This window comes from Oryzias latipes, chromosome 14, assembly GCF_002234675.1.
Source record: "Oryzias latipes chromosome 14, ASM223467v1".
NCBI lineage: Eukaryota > Metazoa > Chordata > Actinopteri > Beloniformes > Adrianichthyidae > Oryzias > Oryzias latipes.
In genome coordinates, this window is record NC_019872.2 from 2,734,668 (window position 1) to 2,757,081 (window position 22,414).

The window sequence follows — 22,414 nt, forward strand, 5'->3', positions numbered from 1 at the left end:
AGTTTCTGGAGAAAACCCACACATACATGAGGAGAACATGCAAGCTCCACACTGGAAGGTCCCAGATGTGATTTGAATCAGGACCCTCTAGGGGTGAGGCCAAGTTGCTGACCACTACACCACTATGCTGCCCCAGCCCATAAATTTAACCAGAACTGCAGCTCTAGCCTGCAAAGAGGCAAACATCAGATGTAGTCTAATTTCTACAGACTTGATCTGAATTCAGCCTTTTAACTGTTTGATTGTTGCCTAGTTTCATAGTTTACTGGAGAATAAAGTGAGAAGCTTTTGTTGTCTGCAGTATTAATTTTAATTAAAAAGAGAGAACAAAGGTTCCATGAAAATAACCAGAATGCTGCACTCTAATAAAACCCTTGGATCCACAAAGCTGTGTAGGAAGCCCCGCCCACCTTCAGCCATGGGTTTAACAGTGATGACCTCGCTGGCGTTTCCACGGCCTGCAGCAGTCACGGCCACCACCCAGACGCTGTACTGCCTGTTCCTACTCAGGTTGGGGATGCGGTAGAAGAACACGTCTGGTGCCGCCTCGAACTCGCTGCTCACCTGGACCATCAAGAGAGTTTCTTTGTTTTAGTTCCAAGTAAGTCGGACAGTTTTCACCCTAGCAGCTTTCCTTTTACCATGGCTGCTAAGCCAGTTTGTGACTTTTGGGTTAACATTTCTGACATTCTCTGTGTGCTGTAGAGCATGTTCACAGTTTAGTGGTTTACCGTAGGGTGTGGGTTGGAGCAGAAAACTGTGTATTTCCTGATGATACCGTTGACTTTGGAAGGAGGAAGCCAGGACACAAACACCACAGAGTTGGAGGCAGCAGCTGCCTTCACCCCGGCTGGAGGACCAGGAACTGAGAGCACAAAACAAAATCCAACACTGTCACATACGTGAAACGAGCTAGTCCTTTTCTGACTGTTTTTTCCACTCATTCAAGTACAAATTATTGGAATGAAGACAGACGTATGCTCTCTAAAAGCAAATCTTTCTACCGTCTTCTTTGGTGCGGGTGTAAATCTGTTCGCTGCGGACTCCGTCCCCTGCTCTGGTGAAGGCCAACACCTGGATGCTGTAGTTGGTGTATTTCTCCAAGCCATCCAACTCCAGAGAGGGTTTTGACGTGGTCACGTTCCTGATTTCTCCCAGCTCTGAGCAGCAGAATCAGAAGAAATAAAGATGTGGTGATGAAAAACTTTTACAAACTCCATGTTTCTGCTGATCCAGACCTCAAAGAATATTTATTGACCTTAGATTTGTGGAGAACAAGCTCATGTCTCATCAAGTGTTTTACCAGAAAAGGCAGTATGAAAGGCTGAACATAAAGGTTTTTGGCAGGCCCATCAGGAGACCGTCCCGGTGTTCAGTATCTGTTCACATCAGCGACTCAACTTCCTCTAATGAGCCACTAACCCGCATTAAAGACTTATGTGTGGCTGTACAGCTTTTGATGCCTTCATTTATGAACCGAATGATCCATTTAGAATAGAATTGGTCTTAAATAATCCCTAAGGAGATGTAAATTTAAGTTTCATACCTAAATGTATCTGCAATCCGTTAAATAATGTGGCATCTGTCATGCCAGTGATTGAGACAGGTTAGTTCCTTCGCACTTCTAATAGCTCTGATGTTCTGCTCCCTGTTTCAAGGCTTTCAGATTCCTGTTCTGAGGACTGTGCTACATTTATCTGAGCAGAACGTGCCCCACCTCCATCAGGCAGGTTGGCCCAGTAGATGACCCTGAAGCCCAGCAGGTTTCCGTTCAGAGCGTCTTTGGGAGGAGTCAGCCACGAGAGGGAAACGATCTCTGGAGATGTTGCAACAGCCTGGACATTCTCCGGAGGTCGACTGGGCACTGAGGAGAGGCAGGAGAAGCTTCAGTCTGACACGGTAATACCCTCTGACCACCACTAGGTGATGACATATGCTCATAGATCTTCTGTCCTCTCCGTAACGATACAGATTCAATCAACTTTGTTTCAGAAGCACATTTAGGCAAGCAAACTGTAGATCAATCAGTGGAACATTCTAACTTCAAAATAAAATTCTACTACAACAAATATTGTTTAAAATATTCTGATTTTTTAAATGTTTTTTTTTTTTACGGATAACAAATATTCAATGAAACAAAGTTGTTGATTTGTAGAAGTTTTTCTGATTTGCAAATGATTCAATAAAAGCAACATTACAGTTTTTTAATGGAACACCATGATAACACTGAGCACTCAAGCCAATGTCATCTTTCAGGGGAAAACGATTTATCGTATTTTGTTTTTACGTAAATCATTGTGTATTTTTAACACAGAGAAACATTTTCTGCGCTAGTCGCTACGTGGCCCACGGACTGGTACCGGTCTCCGGCCCGGGAGTTTGGGACCACTGCGCTAGAGGACAGAGAGTTGCAGCAGACCTGAACCAAAATGTCCAGAAGTTTGAGGATAGAAATGTCTTCACTGGACCACATGATGACCCTGGAGCATTGAAGGCCGTGAACTCTGAGAAGAGCGAGACATTCGACTCACCGTCCTCTAGCGTGGTAGCAGCCACCTCAGTGGACGACGGCCCTGTCCCGGCGCTGTTACTGGCCTGCACCACCACGCCGTACTGGGTGAACTTCTTTAGGTTATCTAGGACCAGGCTCTCTGCATTGTCCCCCGTGGTTTCCACACTGATCACACTAAACTGGTAATTTCCACCAGAGCTGAACTCCCTGTAGCCCACCTGGTATCCTTTAATGGCTCCGTTTTGGAGGTGTTTCTTGGGCGGCTAGAACAGAAATCACACAGGAAAGTTATGACAGCAGAGGATGTTTCACCAGCTCCTCAGAGGTCACTGGAGAGTTTAGGTTTCAATATGAATGCATCACATTTTAGAAGCTACTTTTGAACCAACCTATTGTATCACCCCATATATACACCCCAGCACACAGGACAGTTGTTTGTTTCAAGGACACAGCTGTTCATCTGCAAGCACACCTGCTGTTTCTAAACAGCTTTCTAATGTAAATTTGATGAATTCAATGCATGAATTCAGTGTTTTAACATCTCTGACATCCCTCTATGGGAGATGTTGACGTGTGTGTGGCTAAGCCGTCTGCAAACACTCATAGGTGGAACAAAAGTTGGAGCTCATTTAGACACCAGGAATCATCTTTTCTGTTTTGAGCTTGACAGTTACTCATGACAACAGCAGCCTCCTGTCCCCAAAAACACAGAGGAAACCTCCACTTACCCTCCATGTGACTCGGAGGCTCTGAGAGGAGAGAGCTTCCAGCTGGACGTCCTGAGGAGGTCCGTCAGGAGCTGAGATCAAATCAACAACACATGCATCTCATCACAGATTCAAAACACTCATTTCAAATGTCTGTGTGGGGCACAGTCCCTGCGGGGGCCACAAGGAAGAACAGAAGGATCATGTTTCTTTATCCTCATCATAATTATGAGCATTTTTTCAGGTAAATGATTCAAAAAAACAACAAATAACACTGAGATTCTGTGATATATTACATTTCATAGTGACATCAGGTAGACATTTTTATGGTTGGTTGTGGTGTTTATATTTTTAAACCATGACTGTCCAAACCACTGATGCTCATAAGCTGATTTGCTCTGAACATTGCGTTTTTTGTAGAACATCTCTGATAAAGTTTCTCCGTTATCGAAAAAACAAAAACTGTCATTGGAAACAAAATTGATCAGAAAAGAAAGACAAAAATAGTTTTTCTGTTCTTCCTAAGAGTGAGTTTTTTCCTGTTATCACAGTCTGTGGAATTATGGGTAGAGTGTGTTTGGAAGATGGGACTGCTGGGTAGTGGTGGTGGTGGTGTGTGTGTGGGGGGGGGGGGTATGGGGGTCCAGCCTTACAGAGTGACATTTACTTTTAATTGAACAGTTCTGCTTTTATCATCAGGGCTGTGTTTAATAATGCAGCAGAGAGCTCGGCTGTGCTCTGGCTCAGTCCTGACGGGGATTGAACCCTCGGCAGAGACGAACCGCCTGCTGGTCTCACCTGCTTCGTCTGTGGTGATGGTGAGCTCGTTGCTGGCTTCGCTCTTGCCGATGAGATTCTTGGCAAACATGCGAATGTTGTAGGTGGAGGAGGGGTGCAGGTCGATGATGGTGGCCTGGTTGAGCTGAGGGGAAACATCTTTGGTCTTCTGAGCTGTCTCCCAGGAGGCTGAGGAAAGAAAAAGAAATGTTTACCAAGATCTTTTTCAAATGACAACAAAAGAATGCAGGCGTCCCATCATGCACCTCCTCTCTTCAGGCACTCTGGTTTGGATCTAAAGGAGCTCCCCTGTACCTGATTTGTTTTTGCTCTCGATGTCAAAGCCTGTGATCGGGCTGTTGCCATCAAAACCCATGGTCCAGCGCAGAGCAATGGTTCTGTCCTTCACCTCTCGGATTTCCACCTCTGGAGGATCTGGCGGCTCTTTTAAACGCAAAGCCGTTCAACGGACGGTTACAGATCTGTCAGCTTTGCTGCACATGAGGAACGTTTGTTTAGCTGTTGCCCTACCTTGAACTGTAAGCTGGATGATTCCTCTGTCTTCACCGTACGAGTTGATGGCGTGGCAGGAAAAGAAGCCGGAGTCCTCCCTCACTGTGGGCATAATCTGGCAGAGGTAGAAGGACAGTTTTTTTCAGGTCAAAACTGTGTGGATTCTGAACTCCAGCATGTTTTGTGCATGTTCAGATTTAGGCTGTTAGTGGAGAACTGGCTTGATGTATTATTTAAAAATCTACACATCACATAATGTAATCTGAGTTGAACAAAAGGAGGAACTTTCATGAATTCTCAGAATTCTCACTTTGAAAAAAAAAGGGCAACGGTTCTAATGCCTGAAAAAATATAAGCAATGGTTTAAAATCAGAATTTTTAAATGGGGGATTAAACAAATTGTATAGCAAGCTAGTGAGTGAAAAAACCCTTTCATGGATCAGCTCAGTGATGCTTTTACAAGCACGCTGTGATCTGTCCCAAATGTGTTCCAACAGGAGGGGCCACAGAGGTTCAAATGTCCTCTTACCTGCAGGGTGGAGACCACTTCATCGCCCGCCTCCTTGACAGAAACCACATAGCGACTGGTCTCAGGGTTGATGATGCGCTCCTCCTTCTCCCAGCGCACCATGATGGGCTTCTCTCCGTGGGCGGTGCAGCTCATCTTCTTCTCCTCTCCCTGCGTGGCCAGTGTGGTGTTTGGGTACGACGTGATCATGGCGGGGACTGGGGGACCACAAAGAAGGGCATTAGATTCAGGTAGCAGAGAGAAATCTGAGAGACTCTGTCTCACTGTAGATAATTGTTGAAGTTTCGGGTTTTTGTTTCAGCAGAGCAGCCTACAGTAAAGGTCAGCTGATGACAGCAGGTTTATGCTCATCCGGTGACAGAAGCAGGGCTAAATTTAAAAAAATCACAAATTGATTCTATAATCATTTGAGTTTTTTTGCGCATTTCAAACAAATATGACACAGTTAAAATGGGGCGGCAGCGCTCAGGTGCTTGAGCAGGTTGTCCATTGACTGAAGGGTCAGTGGCTCGATCCCCCGCTCCCCCCACCAGCTGTCGTTGTGTCCTTGGGCAAGAGACTTCTTGCCTCCAGTGCAGCTCCACTGGTGTGTGAATGTGTATGAATGTCCCGGTGATGGTCAGAGGGACCGTAGGCGCTAACTGGCAGCCACGCCTCTGTCATTCTGCCCCAGGACAGCTGTGGCTACAGCAGTAGTTACCATCACCAAGTATGAATGAATAATGGACACATTGGAAGAACTATGAACATCTGGAAAAGCAAAGATAAATTTAATCCATTATTGTTATTATTATTATTATTATTATTATTATTATTATTATTATTATTAAAATAAAGCGCAGAAAAAGAAGGAGAAGATTGTTTTGTTCCTCCTAACCATCTAATTAAAACTTAATACAACTAAATACAACAAAAGCTAGTTTCTAGTTGAAGATGAAGCATAAGATTAGAACACGTCAAAGAAAGAAGACAGTTTCTGATTCTCACAGGAGATTCCAGGTTTTTGCTACACGTTAAAGTTCTGAGTTGAATTCTGTCTGTGGATCTGAGTTTGTGTGGGCTTGTAGGAACACTGGAAGACTGTATCTGAAGACAGAATATGTTTTTGGTGCTGCACTGTTTTGTACGGCGCCCGTGACCTGACAAAAATCAATCGTTCCCACGAAACAATAATTCACGTGATGTAATTCATAAACAGGACTGGCTTGCTGCTTATACATTTAATATTCTGTTATACATTTATCCTGTTGTATTTGAATGCACCTCAGTCACAGTGACACATTGATTGGTTGAGATGCATTATGGGATATGTGTGATGCATGATGGGTAACGTACAAAGCCTGTAGCCTTCTCAGGTAAAATGACTGCTAACGAGTAGTTAGAAGACACATAAAAGACACGTCCTGATTATTATTATTCCTGTTTGACCCTAAATTACAACACCCCATCCCGCAGCGGCTCAAGCATGAGAGCTCCGTGGCCGGACAAAGCTCGCCCGCGGCCGGGAATAGCTTGTTTGTTTGTCATGCCGGCATCCAGTTCCCTGGCAGGTCGGCAGACGGAGAGCGGTATGGGAGCGCGGCAAGCACGGTGCATCCTACCCGCCAATTTTAACCGCACCTTAGACATTTAGGGCCCCTTGGTGGGGAGGGTGAGGGGACATCACTGTGAGTAATCAGGAGATGTCCCCTCAGTGCCCTACCCGCCAATTTTAACTGCACCCCCCTTAGTACACACACCCCTCCCCCCTCAAAATATACATTCCAACATAAACACACGCACACACATTTGCAAGGAAGGTGGGACCTAGGACCACCTGTCCCCTACCCCCTCCCTGGTGGGGGGTACGCGGTCCTTGGCAACGGCGGCCGTGTCCCCTGGGTGCCGGTTTCCTGGCCCGGCGGTGCTCTCTCTGCACGGGGGGGGGGTGTCACATTACACCTGGGCCGGGGGTGTCCGTGTCCCTGGGGGGTGGGTTTGGGTCCTTGCCCCTGGGTGCTGGGCCCCGCCAAGTCTCCAACTGTGGCCGAGCCTGGTCGGGCCAAGTTAACAACACCCCTGGTGGGCCCCCCTTTCTCCCCGTGGCGCTCCCCCTCCTGGGCGGGGGCGGCTGGCCCCTGCCTTGCTCCTCCCTGGACCAACCGTGGGCCGGGTGGGTGGCTGCCTGGAGTGTGGGGCGGGACTCCCTTGGGGGGTCCTGGCTCGTACCTGGGGTTGGGGCGGGGGATGCCCGGAACTCCTGGGGGGTGGTGGGCTGCTCGTCTGGGGCTGTGGGCGACCTTCTCGGTTGGGGCCCTGCATTGTTTTTTTGTTTTTTTTTACCCATGTCAGGTCAAGGGCTTCGTAGTTTTACATTCATAAATGCACAAAATAATTCTGAATTTGCTTTTTTCTCCCAAATGCACACATTTTCTTTACAAATGAAAAAACCTAGTTATAAATATAAACATTCTCTTACAACTACAACATATTTATCAAAAAATGATAACTGCACGGTAGGTTAATGTTCTAATACAGGTTTATGATTACATGTGCCTCACACACACAAACACATTTATCTTTTGGATTTACTGAGAACATTTTCCTCATCATTTTTGATGTAGAAGTATTTGTTATCTCTGCTATGTAAACTATGTCCCTTAGTATAACAAAGGACCCCCCCCCCCCCCCAATATAATCTGCTGGGGAAAAAAGCCATGCAGTATACATACAGTCCACTATTAAAACAGTCTACATCATCTAGGTGGGATTCTAACAAACATAATTAATGAGCTCTGATTGATGATGGCTTTATTTTATTCTCCAAACTATGTTCTACATTTTTAAGTGACAGTATGTGGAGGCCTTGAACAAGCCTTTTAGGTTTCTTGACTCCCTCAAATGTGCAAAAACAACAAACTAAACCAAATGAACTTAGTGGATATTTGCTGTGTGCATTGAAACGGCCTCGTTAAGTGACACTTAAGTAAACTGGATTGAGCTGAAAGACAAGGATGTTTGGGGTTTGTGTGAACATTATCTCTTCAGATCAAAGCGGCTCCTGTTTCACATTACATCCCTCACAGGTGTTGCACTGATTCAACTGCAGAAATGAAGACATTAGGGGCGTTTCTGTCACAGTGACCTCTGACCTTCAGCTGACTGAGCTCCTGCAGAAAATTCACGGCTGATGAGCCCAACCCGCTGTCACGCTCACACCTAACTCTGTAGAGAAAGGACACTCTTTTGTCTTCATCATCAGATCCCATGTGTGCAGCAGCCACATGAAAGGCTTTATTCAGGGGCACTAAAAGCAGCTAACGTCTGAAATGTGAGGATTCTGCACTTAGATGTTTGTGATGTTTCTTTGGTTTTTGTTACGTTCTATTTTCCCTGTCAGTCATTCTAGTTTTAGGTTGTCAATCATCCTCAAATGACATGATTTTGGTAATCACCCTCAATGTGTATGAGTCTCTGGTCTTCAGTTCTTCATTGTCAGGTTTTTCATTTGTTAAATGTTAAGCTTTCTGCCACCAAGCCCGTTCTCCTGCACACTGGGTCCTACACCACCAGTTCCTGACATGAAAACACCAAAGCACAGACGGAAAACACTCGTGCGCCACACAGACCCAGAGAGCACATCAGAGCGTTCTGTGTTTGTGCACCAGCAGCTCCTTGATATTCAGTGGAGCCACAGTGACCCCACAGGAAAGGTGAGAAAACAAAAGGAGAAAACCAAATGAGCCAGGTTCTGCATGAATGAGGAACCACGCACAGGTGTGCATGTTCCTTAACCGTTTCAACCATAACAGCATGTTCCGGTTAACGTAGTGGGACTGATATTGATGTATGGAAGACGGCAAGCAGCGTTGCCGTCGTCTGCAGTAACAGCACAATGTGTCTAAAGTGGGAGAGAGGAGAAGCTGCTCCTCCACAGCAACCCAGAGGGCAGTGATGATACGCCTGAGTCTGCAGGGGATTGTGGGTGATCGGCTGGCTGCTGATAGGCTACTCCCCAGAGACAAAAGACCCCCACCTTCATCGCTCCCTCCCATCCTCCCTCTCTCCTCCCAGGCTCCTTTTCACCTGGCCAGGTTACCATGCCAACCAGCATCGGACCCCCCCCCTCTGCTCTCTCTGAAAGGGCTGTTTTTAACTGCCAGGAATAGAAAATGGACCTGCCATTGATTTCACTGGAGAATGATGATTACACAATCACACAATGAATGTCGCAATGCAGAAATAAGAGAAAATACGGCAACATTTGTTTTTGTGATGTTTGTTATATGGTGGAGTTGGTTTGTGACTATAAAATCAGCCCAGTGGTGTAATATTACCAGATAATCAGAGGTGATTTATGGGACATGGGTGTGTGATGGAGCACAGAGAGCCTGAATGGGATGAGAGAGGTTCAGGATCAGCTTCACTGTCAATAACAGCACTATAACATGGACCCAGTGACACCTGGTTTTGCTTTTTCCTTTTTTTCCCAGCACCGGACTGATATTTCTGCTGCTAAACTTGGAAAACCCCTTCTATCACACTGACAGTTGTATTTCCACTTGGAGCCTGAGGAGGGCAGCGTTTTCCTCCGTCTGTGGAGCTGCAGAGACCAACATTCTGCTCTCTGTTCCAAAATGACACTTTTTGGTTTTAGACATGTTATCTGCTTTTTTAGAAGCATGCATGCAAAGAGCATTGTGTGCTTGGGGGGGTGGTCTTTCCTAAATTATTGGCAGTCTAAACCGCCCCGACCGTGGCCTCCTATTACTACGGCTGCTAGAGGAGCGGACATGAGCTGAGATGCCTCTTGCCCCGGAGGCAGACTGTGAGTGGGTGCATTGGGGAAGGGGGGCAGAGTTGGGAGGGGGGGGGGCACATGGACTTCACATAGATGACTGGCTCACTGGCTGCCTGCAATGTACTGAAATAATTCCCTTAGCTGCACAATTTGCTTGGACATAGAGCTGTATGGTGAAGCTGCGGCTGCAGTGCGGGCAGATCAGCACGAGAGGCTGCACGCCCGCGATAAACAAGATGAAAGAAAGAGGAGGGGTCTCCTCATGGCTGTCTGAAAGACTGTTCAGTGACCAGGGGGCTGTTTTGCTCTTCAGCAAAGCCTCGTTATGCCCTCATCATCGTCTTCAGGCCTTATGATGTTTAGCAGGCTTGATTGGTCTTAATTGGCTCTGATAAACATGGAGTGGCTGTTGACAGACTCTGATAGCATCCACTGAGCATTGCTAATGAACGGAGTGAATCGCACCTGTTTTGGAGGAACTGCAGGGATGCTTGACTGCAAACTGAATTGCAAGCATTTGTTTAAGCCTGTACCTGCAGCCGGCGTCCAGCCGGAAAACAAACCCATTAAATATGAGGAAACAGAAACGTGGGGCTGGCTGTTAGTGCCGCCATCCTGCTTGATGATGCATGCTGTATTATGATGAGACATTAGCCTGCATAAATACACTCACGACAATGGAAGCACCAAGGTATAACATCCCAAGTGCTGCATTTCATTTCCTGGGGACTTCAACCTTCAGAGGCCTGCTCCATGTGGACCCATCTGGCCCTTTCTTCTGTTCTAATGGCTGCTCTGTACCTGAGCCTGTGCATTAAAAGGCTCAGCCTTTTGTGACACATGTCTTTGTGTGTCTTGTTTGCTCAGCTGCTTAACACATTCAGCATCATCTGTTTCAACCGTCTTCATTGATTTTCTTCTGCATGTTTACTGACACATCAAGCCACATTTAAACAGCCAATGGCACGCAATACTGCAGAGTGAGGCGCATCACGTAAGCACGCCAGCATGCACCCGCTCCTGCACCTCCCTAATTTGCCCTTAAGCCTCTTAAGTAGCAACGGTTGCTCACGCCTGAGTAACATGAAAACAGCAGTGTTGTGAAACCACAGGCTCAGATGTACCTGCAGAGCACAGGGCTGGGCTCTGAGTGTCCGTGAGCTCATTGTCTGATGTGCACACTTGCAGTGGGACTGGGGCAAGGTGTGGCTCAGGCACCATGACAGCAGCACGCTGTGTGAGCAGAGCATGCACCGAGGGGCTGCAGGCAGACGCACACAGCCCAGAAAGACCGACAGAGGATCAATAAAGGAAGATATGAAAACATGAGCTTCTGCAGCTGTTCCTGACACCTCATCCATGCTCCCCTAAAGACAAAGGCAGTGTTGTTCCTAAAACGACGAACAAAAATGCATCAGAGTTCACATTCTGAATTTGTGGCCCATAATGTTCATGTCCTCCCTCTATGATCAGTGTCTCTGTGATGCAGGAAAGTCTCTAGCTAGAATCTGGTTCTGTATGGAACATACTGTTCAAAACACCAATTATTACTTTAGGATTTATAGATTTTTTTCAGTTATAAATTCAAATAAACAGAATTCCACTTAAACTTCAAGCAGTTTAGTTTTGTGTCTAAAGGTTGTGGACTTTCTCAAACAGCTAGTGGTGATCGGCAAAATTCTTTAGTTTTATATGCACATCCATCTTTGACAAAGTTTGGATGTTGTTTGTTTTTGTGGGAGAAACACAGACACACTGCTGAGACCAACTCTAGCTTGATGTCAAGAAACCCAAAAGTAGCAAAATGCAGAGCCTCAGAGAACGAGTCCTCTAGAGATGGAAAAAGCTCAGGAAAATAGCCATGCATTCATCTTCTTCGGTTTATTGCCAGATATTCAGAGGTGATTTGGAGCTCAGATTTATGTTCAAAGACATCTGATCCATTTTCATTTTGACCTTTGTAATAAAATAATTGCACTTCACAAAAGAAACCCCTTTGTTCTGCTAAATGCATCCTGTTGCTCGGCAGAGATGTATGTGCTGGTGTCAGTGCAGAATGAACCTGCAGACACTGTCAGTTTAAAGAGTCAATTGCAGGAGATATTATTTTAAATTCAAGCATGACAGAAAGCAAAAGTTCAGACAAAAAGAGCCTGAAATGTGGCAAAATGAAGGGCTGAAGACCAGAACATATGGCACTGACAAAACTCCAATCCAAACTCTAAATCCAGGTGTAAATATTAAAACCACATGTATGACAAATACATTCATGGTTGGTTAACCCAGGTTGCCAACCTATAACACAGGCCCAACCACTAACAGACATAAAGGCTGGCTCTCATGTTTCTGATTCTGCTTTCACTGTTTTCATTTCGAGGAGATCCAGTGTAAAAATGAAGAACTCCATCATCTTAAAAAACTCCCATGTTTTTCATGACTCCCGTGTGTTTGTTGACATTTGCTCCATTTTTGGATTCTTTCTGTTTTTAACTCTATGAACTCTATAAAAACAGCATCTTTGTTTATGCTCGCTCATAGCAAAATAAGCTTCACTCAGGTGTGGTTCTATGGAGGGAGAAAGACAGTGTAACAAACTAAAGTCTGAGTCGTAGCACTTTCTGTTGGAACCCTTCAACGAGGAGATCCTCCATTCTTTCTCCTGAATGTTCTGTTCTCTGGCAACTATTGTAACTATTGTAGCAATGGACTGGGTCTCTTCCTGACTGTTGTCCAAATAAGAGCTTTCCAAAGGGCATTTATTCAGGTAGACTGCTACTTTCATAAAGCTAAATTTTAACAGACGTGTCCAATTTAAAGATTTGCTTCTGATGAGACAGCAGGGCTGCACCAGAACCAGAGAGTAGCTGTAGCATCACTGGCAGAAAAGCAGTTTAGGTCAAAGTAGAAAACACTCAAAGATGGGCAACAGCTACACATGAGAGCTTCATTAGTGCTACAGCTGTCACAGTTCGCTGAGTTTTTCTGAACATAGGCTACACATACAGAAACCTCCCAGTCCTTGAACTCTCGAAGCAACCAGCCTCATCAACACACTTAAGAGGCCAATATTTACAGTTTGTTTGAAAGTAATGGTCCACAGAACACACTTGTCGGTTTAACCGTTGGCTGCATCAGAGAACCGAACTGAGGGACCCCTATATCTATAGATATCTATCTATAGATATCTATAGATAGATATCTAATTCATCCATTCTATTTGTCAGAATGAACATTCCTGATCTGATTCCTTTTTAACATGTTCTTAACAATCCTCTTTTTTTAAACAATATTTTATCTTTAGTTGAAGTCTTTCAAATGATCAGACAGCTCAGTAAAAGGACGTGGTGGTGGTTGATCCCCGTTTAAAACGTTTGACAGATTCCCCTGAGCCTGATTTCCATGGAATGGGTGTGGTCTTCTAACAAGCTCGCTCCTTATTTGCCAGAGTGGTTGTCATAGAAATTTTCATTCAGACCAACTCGAACCAATCACTGCTTACTGACGTCGTCTGGTTCCAACATTTGGTTGGAGCTGGAAATAAAGCCTTTTCTATGGGTGACGTCACACATGCTCACTCCAGTTGTCATATGCAGTCAAATGTTTGGACTCAAACACAACAGACTTCCCTGTTCCTTGTACAAAACATAAACTTTGAAAACTTTAAACTCAGGTAACAGCAGAGTCAGGCAGTTTTGTGTTAATGCTGAAGGATCTGTCAGAAGACAGAAGTGCTGTGAGGTCACAAAAATGCAGAAGTCCTCTTGATCTAATTCAATGTTTGGAAAAGTTACAGAAAACAAGGTTCTGGACAAACATTTTGGAGAAAGGTTTGTTCTCAGCACACAGCAACGTGTGACAATAATTGTTTTGAGCATGAAGACAGACTGTTTTAAATCTGTATTATATATAAAAATAACCGCTCCTCCCTCTAACACTTTTTGATCCCATCTTTTCCACATGGCAGCTCCTGCGTATGCAGCATTCGGGGCTTAATGGAGGGGAGCTAAGTCCTCGGCGACACAGCAGATAAATGCAGTAGCTGTGTGTGCTGCTTTCGTGGGATTCATCCGTGCAGAAAGCTCTGTTTGAGCTTCATTTCTGCCTCTTCTGGTGGTATCACTGTTGCAAAGCAAGCCAGTTTGAGTTCTACAAACTTTGTGGTCACCATGAACTTTCCAATGCAATTACTCCTGAAGAGAAAAAAAAATCAAAGATTTCAGAGCATTCTTACTTTTGACGTTCAGATACATGGACTTGCTGACATCAGCCCCCACATCGTTGCTGACTCTGCACAGGTAGAAGCCGCTGTCCTCTTCCAGAACATGCTTGATAAGCAGAGAGCCGTTCACCAGCACCTCAATCCGAAAGCCCGAGTTGAGAGCAATGGGTTTGAACTGAGGAACCCCAGCTCCTAAGGGAGAAAACAGCAGTATTAGACCAGAGAACCCAGTGACCTGATCCCAGCCATGCTTTTGTAATTTAGATCCTGTGGCAGCAGACGGTGTGAAAGTAGAAAATCGTAATGCAGGTCAGCACCACATACTGTACATGACACCAGCATCACCGTTCCTGCATGCATTTTTACAGTCCATCCATCCATCCATCCATCCATCTGATCACTCACTCTCTCCCATACCTACCCACCCTACCATTCAACCATTCATCAAAACATAGCAAAATTTGAAAAATAAAAAAAGATGCAACTGGTTTGGGGAGTTTTGCAAACTTAAAAAACATTTTCACTAACCCACAGACAAGTGTCTGTGTTGAATTTGGGTCTGACAATTGAGTGTTTACCTTTGGAATACTCCCACTGGATGGTAGGAACGGGGTAACCTTGAGCTGAGCAGTTTAGTGTCACTGATTTCCCATAGATTCCATCCTGGTCCTTTGGCTGGACCACAAATTTGGGGGGAACTGCAGACACAGAAGCTTAATTTCATCTTTGCCCATAACCAACAGGAAAACAGTAAATAAAAAATCTTGCTCCTGACTGGCGCTGACCTTGGCTCATACTAGGATAAAGCCACACTACTGTGGGAAAACACTTGATTGTATTGTTCATGCATTAAACGTGTTTGAGGTCTAAAATGGGCTTCCTCTTCTCTTTTACTCCTATAAGCTGCGTCTCCACCCTGTCATATCCCCCCACCCCTAAGCCCCCTTTCACCTCGGACAATGAGTTCGCTCTGGTGCTCCACAGCAGCAGCCTGGTTCCGGGCAATGCAGGTGTAGTTTCCGTTGTGCATGAGTGTGAGGTTAGAGACACGCAAGGAGCTGGTAAAGTCGATGTTGTCTATAGTGACTCCAAGGCTGGCTGGAATTGGTCGGCCGTCCTTCTGCCAGGTGATGAAAACGGGTTGGTCACCAGACATGACCACGCAGGGGATGAACACCCGCTGCCCGATGGAAAACCGTGGAAACTCAAAGGGGTGGATGGTGGGTGGAACTGAAAAGAAGAAATGCAAATGAATCTCCCTCCTCAGGCATGTGGGGTTTACACCTTCTATAATTAAAATGGCAACTTTAGCCAGTGTTGCTTCAAATCATTTGAACATTCGTGAAGCACTCCCATAGCAACACATTAGCCACATGTGTGTCATTATCTCCTTGTCAGCACATGCTGTGGTTTAGCAGTAACCTGAAATGCGGAGGAAATATTTCATAGACTCTCACAACGTGGAGCAGCTGGATTCAAAACAACATGCATGCAACATTATCTCTCTTTTGATCTCTGGGGACACTGCAGCCATCGTGAGAACCAGATGCTTTGCAAAATTAATGATTTAAAAACTGTTGGAATAAGCAGCACTTCAGCGCTTATTTAATTCACAACAAAATAGGCATAATAGACTCCTGGGGATTCCCTCTCAGCAGCGCTGGAATGCAAAGCAGCTGAGAGGCAAATTAGCCGAGGCGGAATCGCAGCTTTGACTGTGCTGTGTGATTTCCCCCTCGCACACTTGTTAGCACACTGAGACCCGCCAGAAAGAGGGAGGGGAGGGATTTGCCCATCTGATGTTTCAAATTATGCACCATCATCGAAGGAAGAGGGCCATCTGAGGTTATCATAATGTGCCTCAGCTTGGCTGCTGCATATTCACATGAGCCCAGATGAGGCGGCTGGCATGACGGAGACTTGCTTTGCTTTCAGTGGAGTGTGGAGTTCCCTCGCATGCAGGAAAAACCTGTGTATTTTCTGTAAAGCATTTGTTTATCTAGTAAATGTGATGCATGCAATGCATTATGGGCTCAGTATTCATGAGTCACACAAATGCACCATCAGCAAATATCAGGGCATCACACAGTGTCTGCACAGCCCTGGTATGATCTTTAAAATCACAATTTTCACATTCTCAAGCCCTGCTTCAGGCTGAGTCATGTGACACATGAGACTAGCTTCATTACCTTTCACAGTAATATAGACGCTCTGGTGAGTGGACAGCTGCGGCTGCACCAGCACGTTACACGTGTACTCTCCTTCATCCACGTCCTTCTGCACGTCAAAGAGTTTGAGCGTGCCGTTCTCGAAGGCCCGCTGCCGGTGGTTGTAAGGCAGCAGGTTGGAGTCCTTGTACCATTTGATAGAGTAGTAGGGATAGCCAATAACACGGCAGTGGATGTACATGTCCCGGCCAGCGATGGCAGTGAGGTTTTTCATTGGTCTGATGCTTGCAGGGCCTTGAGGACACATTGAATAGAAAACACTTTTAAAATCATTTTGAGCCTGGGAGAGGAAGTGGTGGCCTAAAAGACTGTTGTGCTGTTTGCATGTTATCAAGACAACACTAAGTTTCACATGACTCATTCTGAGCATGAAAACCTTGACATGATTTGCTAACAGAGGTTTCAGGCTTTAAAAAAAAACAAACAGTCATGTTTGGACTCATCAACACCCTGGCTTTTGTTTTTACCATCCACAGCCCCTGTACACCTTGCAGACCCCTTTTATTCCAGCTGCGTCTAACTGATATAAAATTGGGTCCCTCTTGGATGACCCAACTGTTTTCAAAGTGTTCTCCCAGAAAACCAGTCTTGGCCTCACTACTATCCCAGGAATCTACAGTCCAGGCTATAAATGGGCTGCTATGATTCTCTTTGAGGAACTTCACATCATGACGCTGGGCTCTGCAATACAACATGATCAACACTAGACTACTCCTCTCTGTTTTATCCAACATTATGGAGGACTCAAGACAATCCCATCAACTTTACAAAAACAGAATTGATTTACTTTCAGCCTTTCCCTGCAGGGGGCGCCACAACAAATGATCTTGCATTTACAGCCTTTGAAACAAACATATCTGTGTCTTCATTAACTTCAGACATGACTTGCTATCTAAGTATCCTTCTGTCAGCTCTAACTTCAACCTCTTCTCACAGCACTAGCACACTCAGGGATCCTCTCACCATATAAGATCTGTGCTCCCCCATCCCTGAACACGTCCATGTTTCTACAGGTACAGAGTGTCATTAGGAGCAACTGTATTTTTTTTTTTTTACTGTTCCTCAGCTTCAAAGCTAGCCTCACTTCATGCTCATGATCCTGGCAGAGAAGCTCATTCATCTACAGTGAGGCTGTTGTCAGGCTGATCACTAAAAGCAGAAAATCAAAGCACTCTGTGAACGCTGCTGTGCCTTAAATTGATATTTCTGCAAAGATTGCCAACTGATCACCACTTATGTACGTTTTAAAAATGTGTTTGAAAAAGTATTACCATAGAACTTTAATCTGAAACTACCACCTTTTGGGCTTTCTTCCCCTTCCACACGACCAGACACGGGCATGGTTGTAGTAAGAGTCTGCTGGTTGGCCCTCCCCTGGTTAACAGGTTATACACAGACCTATGTGGCATGTTTTCCGCATCATCAAAACAAGAAAATAATTTCACAACATGGTAACACTTGATGAGATGCTACCGAAAAAAATAAATGAAATAAAACGGTCATGGTTTTGACCTTGCAAAGTAACAAGAAAAAGTGATCTAAGAATGAAAACCTGAATCCTCTTTGGCAAACATAGTAAGGTGTTCTGTTTGTTCAAATAGCCAGTTGGAACAAGTATCAGAGCATATGCTGATGTGTATATGTGATGGTGTGTTGGAAGAGTTGATCTGACAAGCACCTCTTACGTTTATTCGCGCCTGGTAGGAAACGGTCCCAGCCGAGTTATTGCAGATGCAGCGATACACCCCTCCATCAGGGACCTGAGTCTGGCTGATGTTGAGATGGCTGACCACATGGCCCTCAACATTGATGTAATAGGAGATGCGGTGTCGGCTGTCCCTTATCACGGGTTCGTCATCCAGAGACCATGTTACCCGGGGTTCTGGCGTGCCTTTCACCGTGCATGACAGTGACAGAAAATCGTTGATGTTGTAGACCTTTTCGCTGAATGAACTTAGAATCTTGGGAGTGCCATCTGCACATAGAGACAAATTAACACAGAAATATATAGTTAATACTTATCTAATTATTCTGCACTAACAAGTTCCATTAAGGAATTTTTGTTTGTTTAAAAAAACCGTGGCTGTAATCTGGGCTCTTTTCATCAGTCGTCACGCCTGAACAGACATGGACCACATTGTAAAAACAGTCCCAAATACCAAAAAGGGCTAACATTACCTAATAAACAACCTAGGAGCCTGAAAACAGTCAACGCCTACAGGGTCAACTACTGCCCAATTTATCTGAATAGATGAGCGATTAGTGTCCTAACATTCCCCAACTATGCATTTATTTTGCTACTTTTTGATTTTTTTTTAAGTCAGTGACATTACCCTTAGAATACAAAAAGCCTATGGCAAGTATGAGCAAGATAGGCATACACTATGCAGAGTAAACTGGCTCAAATACTTTAGATGTGGCCATATATACAGTCAGAATCAGGTAATGTCAAAGCCTACAGTGGTGAAGTCAACGGTTGCTGGTGAGAAAGACTGTTCAAGTTTCCTATGTAATTTCTAGGTTACTGTTTATGTCTGGACACCAAAGTAGCCATATGCAGCTATACAAGAGTAGGAAAATACATCACTGACGTCATTAAGGTGCCGGCCAAAAAAGATAGTCCAGTCATTGTGTTGCACCAAAGATGAGGTTGAATACAAAGGTTATGTACTTGACCCTGATAAGTCACATTTGCTTGGGTTTAGAGAAGCCTGTAGGTAGCAGTGGCCCAGGCAAGAGCTGCGGAAAGGTGCATACAACTCCTCCACTGTGGGTAGAAGATGTTCACACTGGACATTGTCTTTGCCGTAAATGTATAGAGATGAATCAACCTACTTAATAATGCACACTTTCAGGAGCTGGATAACTGGGAACGCATCAAGATATAGAAGGGGCCTGTGATAGAGAGCTGTGAGACGGTCCAAACAAGCAGTGGGGCTACGGTGGCAATTGACAGAACTCATGTTTCTACATAACTGAGGATCCCAGGAAGTGGAAAATGTAAAATCCAGGAAGTGTGACTCAAAAGGTGACTGCAGGAATGGCCTTAGAATTATAGTAATGTATAGTGATACGAGGACAAACAGATGCCCCCGTATCCCTGGGCAGCCAGAGGCTTGTAAAAGATCTCCTCCAAGCCAGCCGTGCCACAATGTGCTGCCGAGCACTAAATGTAGAAAGTGTGGACAACATAGAGGATCATTTTCCTAATTCTTGTCTGTTGAAAATAAAATGCAAAGTTCAAAGTCAAATAATGCCGCATTTTAACTTTTGTGTGTATTCTGATACACACACGTATGAAGAGTTACTATTTTTGTTAACCAACAATCTGGATGCAGTTTCTAGTTTTGGCATGTTCTCTAACTTATTTTGATATATCAGAAGGTGAAAAGTGAATTTAGGACTTTTGGTTCTGTTTAAAACAGTTGATCATGTTTATCTTAACATGCACCCAATGTTTTAGACTACTTGGGAAAACCAATGTCACATTTCATTTGCCTACTTTAGTTGATCCTAGCCTAGATTTATATGTAAATTGATTTAACAAATTTTAAGAACCTCAGATAAAGTTTAATTGCCATCTGCATCCAATATTATTATTTCCATGATCTTAATTAATCAAATTTGAATTAGATATGAATTATTACATTGATAGATTGGACATTAATAATTCATAGTTATTAGTATGTTTGGTATAAAATTGCAACAATAATTATATTAAAAAAATTGCTCTGACACAAGCACCTCTAACAGTGAATTCTGACCTTCCAACACAACTTGAACAAAGTCCTGGGCAGACATCTTGCCATGTCTGGCGAAGCATTGATAGGCTCCTCCGTCACTCTTGGCCATTCCAGCCATGACCAGGTTTTCTCTGTTTTGGCCTGTCATGCGTACACTGTTACTGGGGTAGATGAGCTCTCCATTGCGGTACCAGGACAGCTGGTACTCCTCAGAGCCTGTGACACCACAGGACAGTGAAACCTGGCTTCCCACGCTGCCCTTCACCTTCCTTGGACTCACCGTTACCTTCAATGGCTCTGTATGTTAGAGATGTAAAAGTTCAGACATTGATCTTTAAAACAATGAGAAACTGTTTTGCTTCTTCTTGCATTCATGGTAGCTGATAAATTTAGAATATAACAAAATAAACTGCTTAAGTCTTTTGAAGCTGCTCAGCTTAGCTCTAAACATCAACACAAGGGCTTTGGCCCTTTCCAGAAGAACTGACCTTTTACTAGCAGCCTGCCAACCACCTCAGCGTTGCCATAGCTGTTCCACACTTCACACACATACGTCCCTGTATCACTGGATTGGGCTCTCTCGATGAGCAGGCCTGTCACGCTCTGTCTGAACCTTGTGTCTGGCTCCAGTGGCCGGTTGTCTTTTAGCCAGCGGTATTTGGGAGTGGGATGACCTGAAGCCTTGCACGGCAGTTCCACTCGATGAGCGGCCATCACCTCACGGCGCTCAAAGCTATCCAGGATGTGGGGTGCAGAGTTGATTGGATCTGTAGGGAAATAAGAGATTTTAATGTTGTTCATTTAACACCTACATGTAGACCAGAGGGAGTTTCTGTCAGCATTTTTAATATTAGCCAAAACAAGACATTCTGGATTAAATGTGTCTAATGTTTAATGTTTCAGATGGTTTTTGAGTGTTCCATCAGCTGTACTCTACGGTACTCAAGGCATGGTCTCCAGAGAGATCACGGGTCTACAGAAATTGAAACTAGGAGCTTTCACTGGCGTATTCTATTGTTCCAAACTATACCTCACATTGACCATAGAAGACTTGCAAATCAAACTGGAACTGTGGATGTAAGTTCTGTTCACTTTTATGTCATGACTTTACCGCATATGTTTTGTGTAATATATTTCAGAAAACATACTGCATGTTTTACAAACATATTTGCTTCCAATAATCCTCTGTCCTTTCTTATTGGCAGAGACTGCATTTTTATTAGTTCATGTTGTACTTTTAGCTTTGAGGATCGTCAAGACGTTTTTTATTCATAAACTCAACTTTTACAGGTAGCAAAGTCGGAACAACTTATTCTGGATTTTTCTCAAATGACAAAGTTTTTTTTAAAGTTAGCATTAAGAATGTAAAAATTTAAATGTAACATTTGGCATAACAACAAAGCAACAGTTCAAAAAGAATAATGTGAATATTGAAAGATAAGATTATAGAAATGGAACAGTTGTCTGCCATTATTGTTGCCAGTTCAATTCTTGGCACACACATTTATCTCCCAAAGTGACCCCATGCAGCACTCACAGAACACCACATTGAGTGGAACAATACCAACAAGGATGGCACTAAAAAAAACCCTACCTAGGTTTATTTAATAGATATGTGTGTCTAAAGATTTACGACAGTAAAATCTGTCCAAAAGAAGAGGCCTTCAGTTCTTCTTTGTTTGCTTAGCTGCTGGACAGATAATGCTACAGATAAATAAACAAATACACAAACAAATTCAGCGGCTTAGGTCGCCCAATGATTGAAGGATCAGCAGTTCGATCCCTGCTCCCCCCTCATTTGTTGTGTACCGGTGAAGGTGCGTACTGGCAGCCACGTCTCTGGCAGTCTACCACCACCAAGTTTACCACCACCAAATACGAATGAGGAATGAATGAATAATGGACACATTGTAAGCAATTTGAGCAACTGGAAAAGCACAAATAAATTCAATCAATCAATTATTATTATTAATATTATCTAAATGAATAGAGAAAATGCCAAAGACAAACAATAGCTTCTTCTTCTTCTTCTTTAGCAGTCCGTCGATGTCGACGATGACGCGGGGAGGAGCTTGTGCCTATGGCGTATGTGGGAGGACATCCCAATTGCTGTCTTGAATGTCCTGTCGCAGGTTTCACACCTGTAGGTCGCTTCAGTGGGTGGAGGTGCTGGTTCTAGTCTACGCTGCCTTCTTTTTAACGATAGCTGAACATTTCGTTCCCTGATAGCAGCAGCAGCGCCGGTCACCACCCTCCTCCATGTCACACGGTCTTCAGCTTTTCCCTTCCAGTTGTCATATTGATTTATGTTCTTCAGGTGTCTCTTGAATACGTCTTTAAAGCGTAGTAGCGGGGCTCCAACTTTTCTTGCTCCTTCTTTCAATTCTACAAAGAAAACAGCTTTTG

General features: G+C 44.3%; 1 protein-coding gene across 3 annotated transcripts in view; it reads right to left on the minus strand.

The window, feature by feature from the left end:
• Positions 1-22,414, minus strand: part of LOC101158128 (Down syndrome cell adhesion molecule homolog) — an 87,300-nt gene that overhangs the window by 7,941 nt on the left and 56,945 nt on the right. For all 3 annotated transcript variants that reach the window (XM_023962194.1, XM_023962195.1, XM_023962193.1), the window contains exons 5-21: positions 20,497-20,775; positions 20,030-20,305; positions 17,944-18,240; positions 16,227-16,499; positions 14,989-15,267; positions 14,616-14,735; positions 14,050-14,229; positions 5,039-5,235; positions 4,528-4,624; positions 4,312-4,440; positions 4,018-4,185; positions 3,241-3,311; positions 2,532-2,775; positions 1,718-1,864; positions 1,005-1,160; positions 732-865; positions 411-564 (exon numbers count right to left, since the gene is read on the minus strand). In XM_023962194.1, coding sequence (XP_023817962.1) covers positions 411-564; positions 732-865; positions 1,005-1,160; positions 1,718-1,864; positions 2,532-2,775; positions 3,241-3,311; positions 4,018-4,185; positions 4,312-4,440; positions 4,528-4,624; positions 5,039-5,235; positions 14,050-14,229; positions 14,616-14,735; positions 14,989-15,267; positions 16,227-16,499; positions 17,944-18,240; positions 20,030-20,305; positions 20,497-20,775 — 3,201 coding nt within the window. The remainder of the gene's footprint in view (positions 1-410; positions 565-731; positions 866-1,004; positions 1,161-1,717; positions 1,865-2,531; positions 2,776-3,240; positions 3,312-4,017; positions 4,186-4,311; positions 4,441-4,527; positions 4,625-5,038; positions 5,236-14,049; positions 14,230-14,615; positions 14,736-14,988; positions 15,268-16,226; positions 16,500-17,943; positions 18,241-20,029; positions 20,306-20,496; positions 20,776-22,414) is intronic.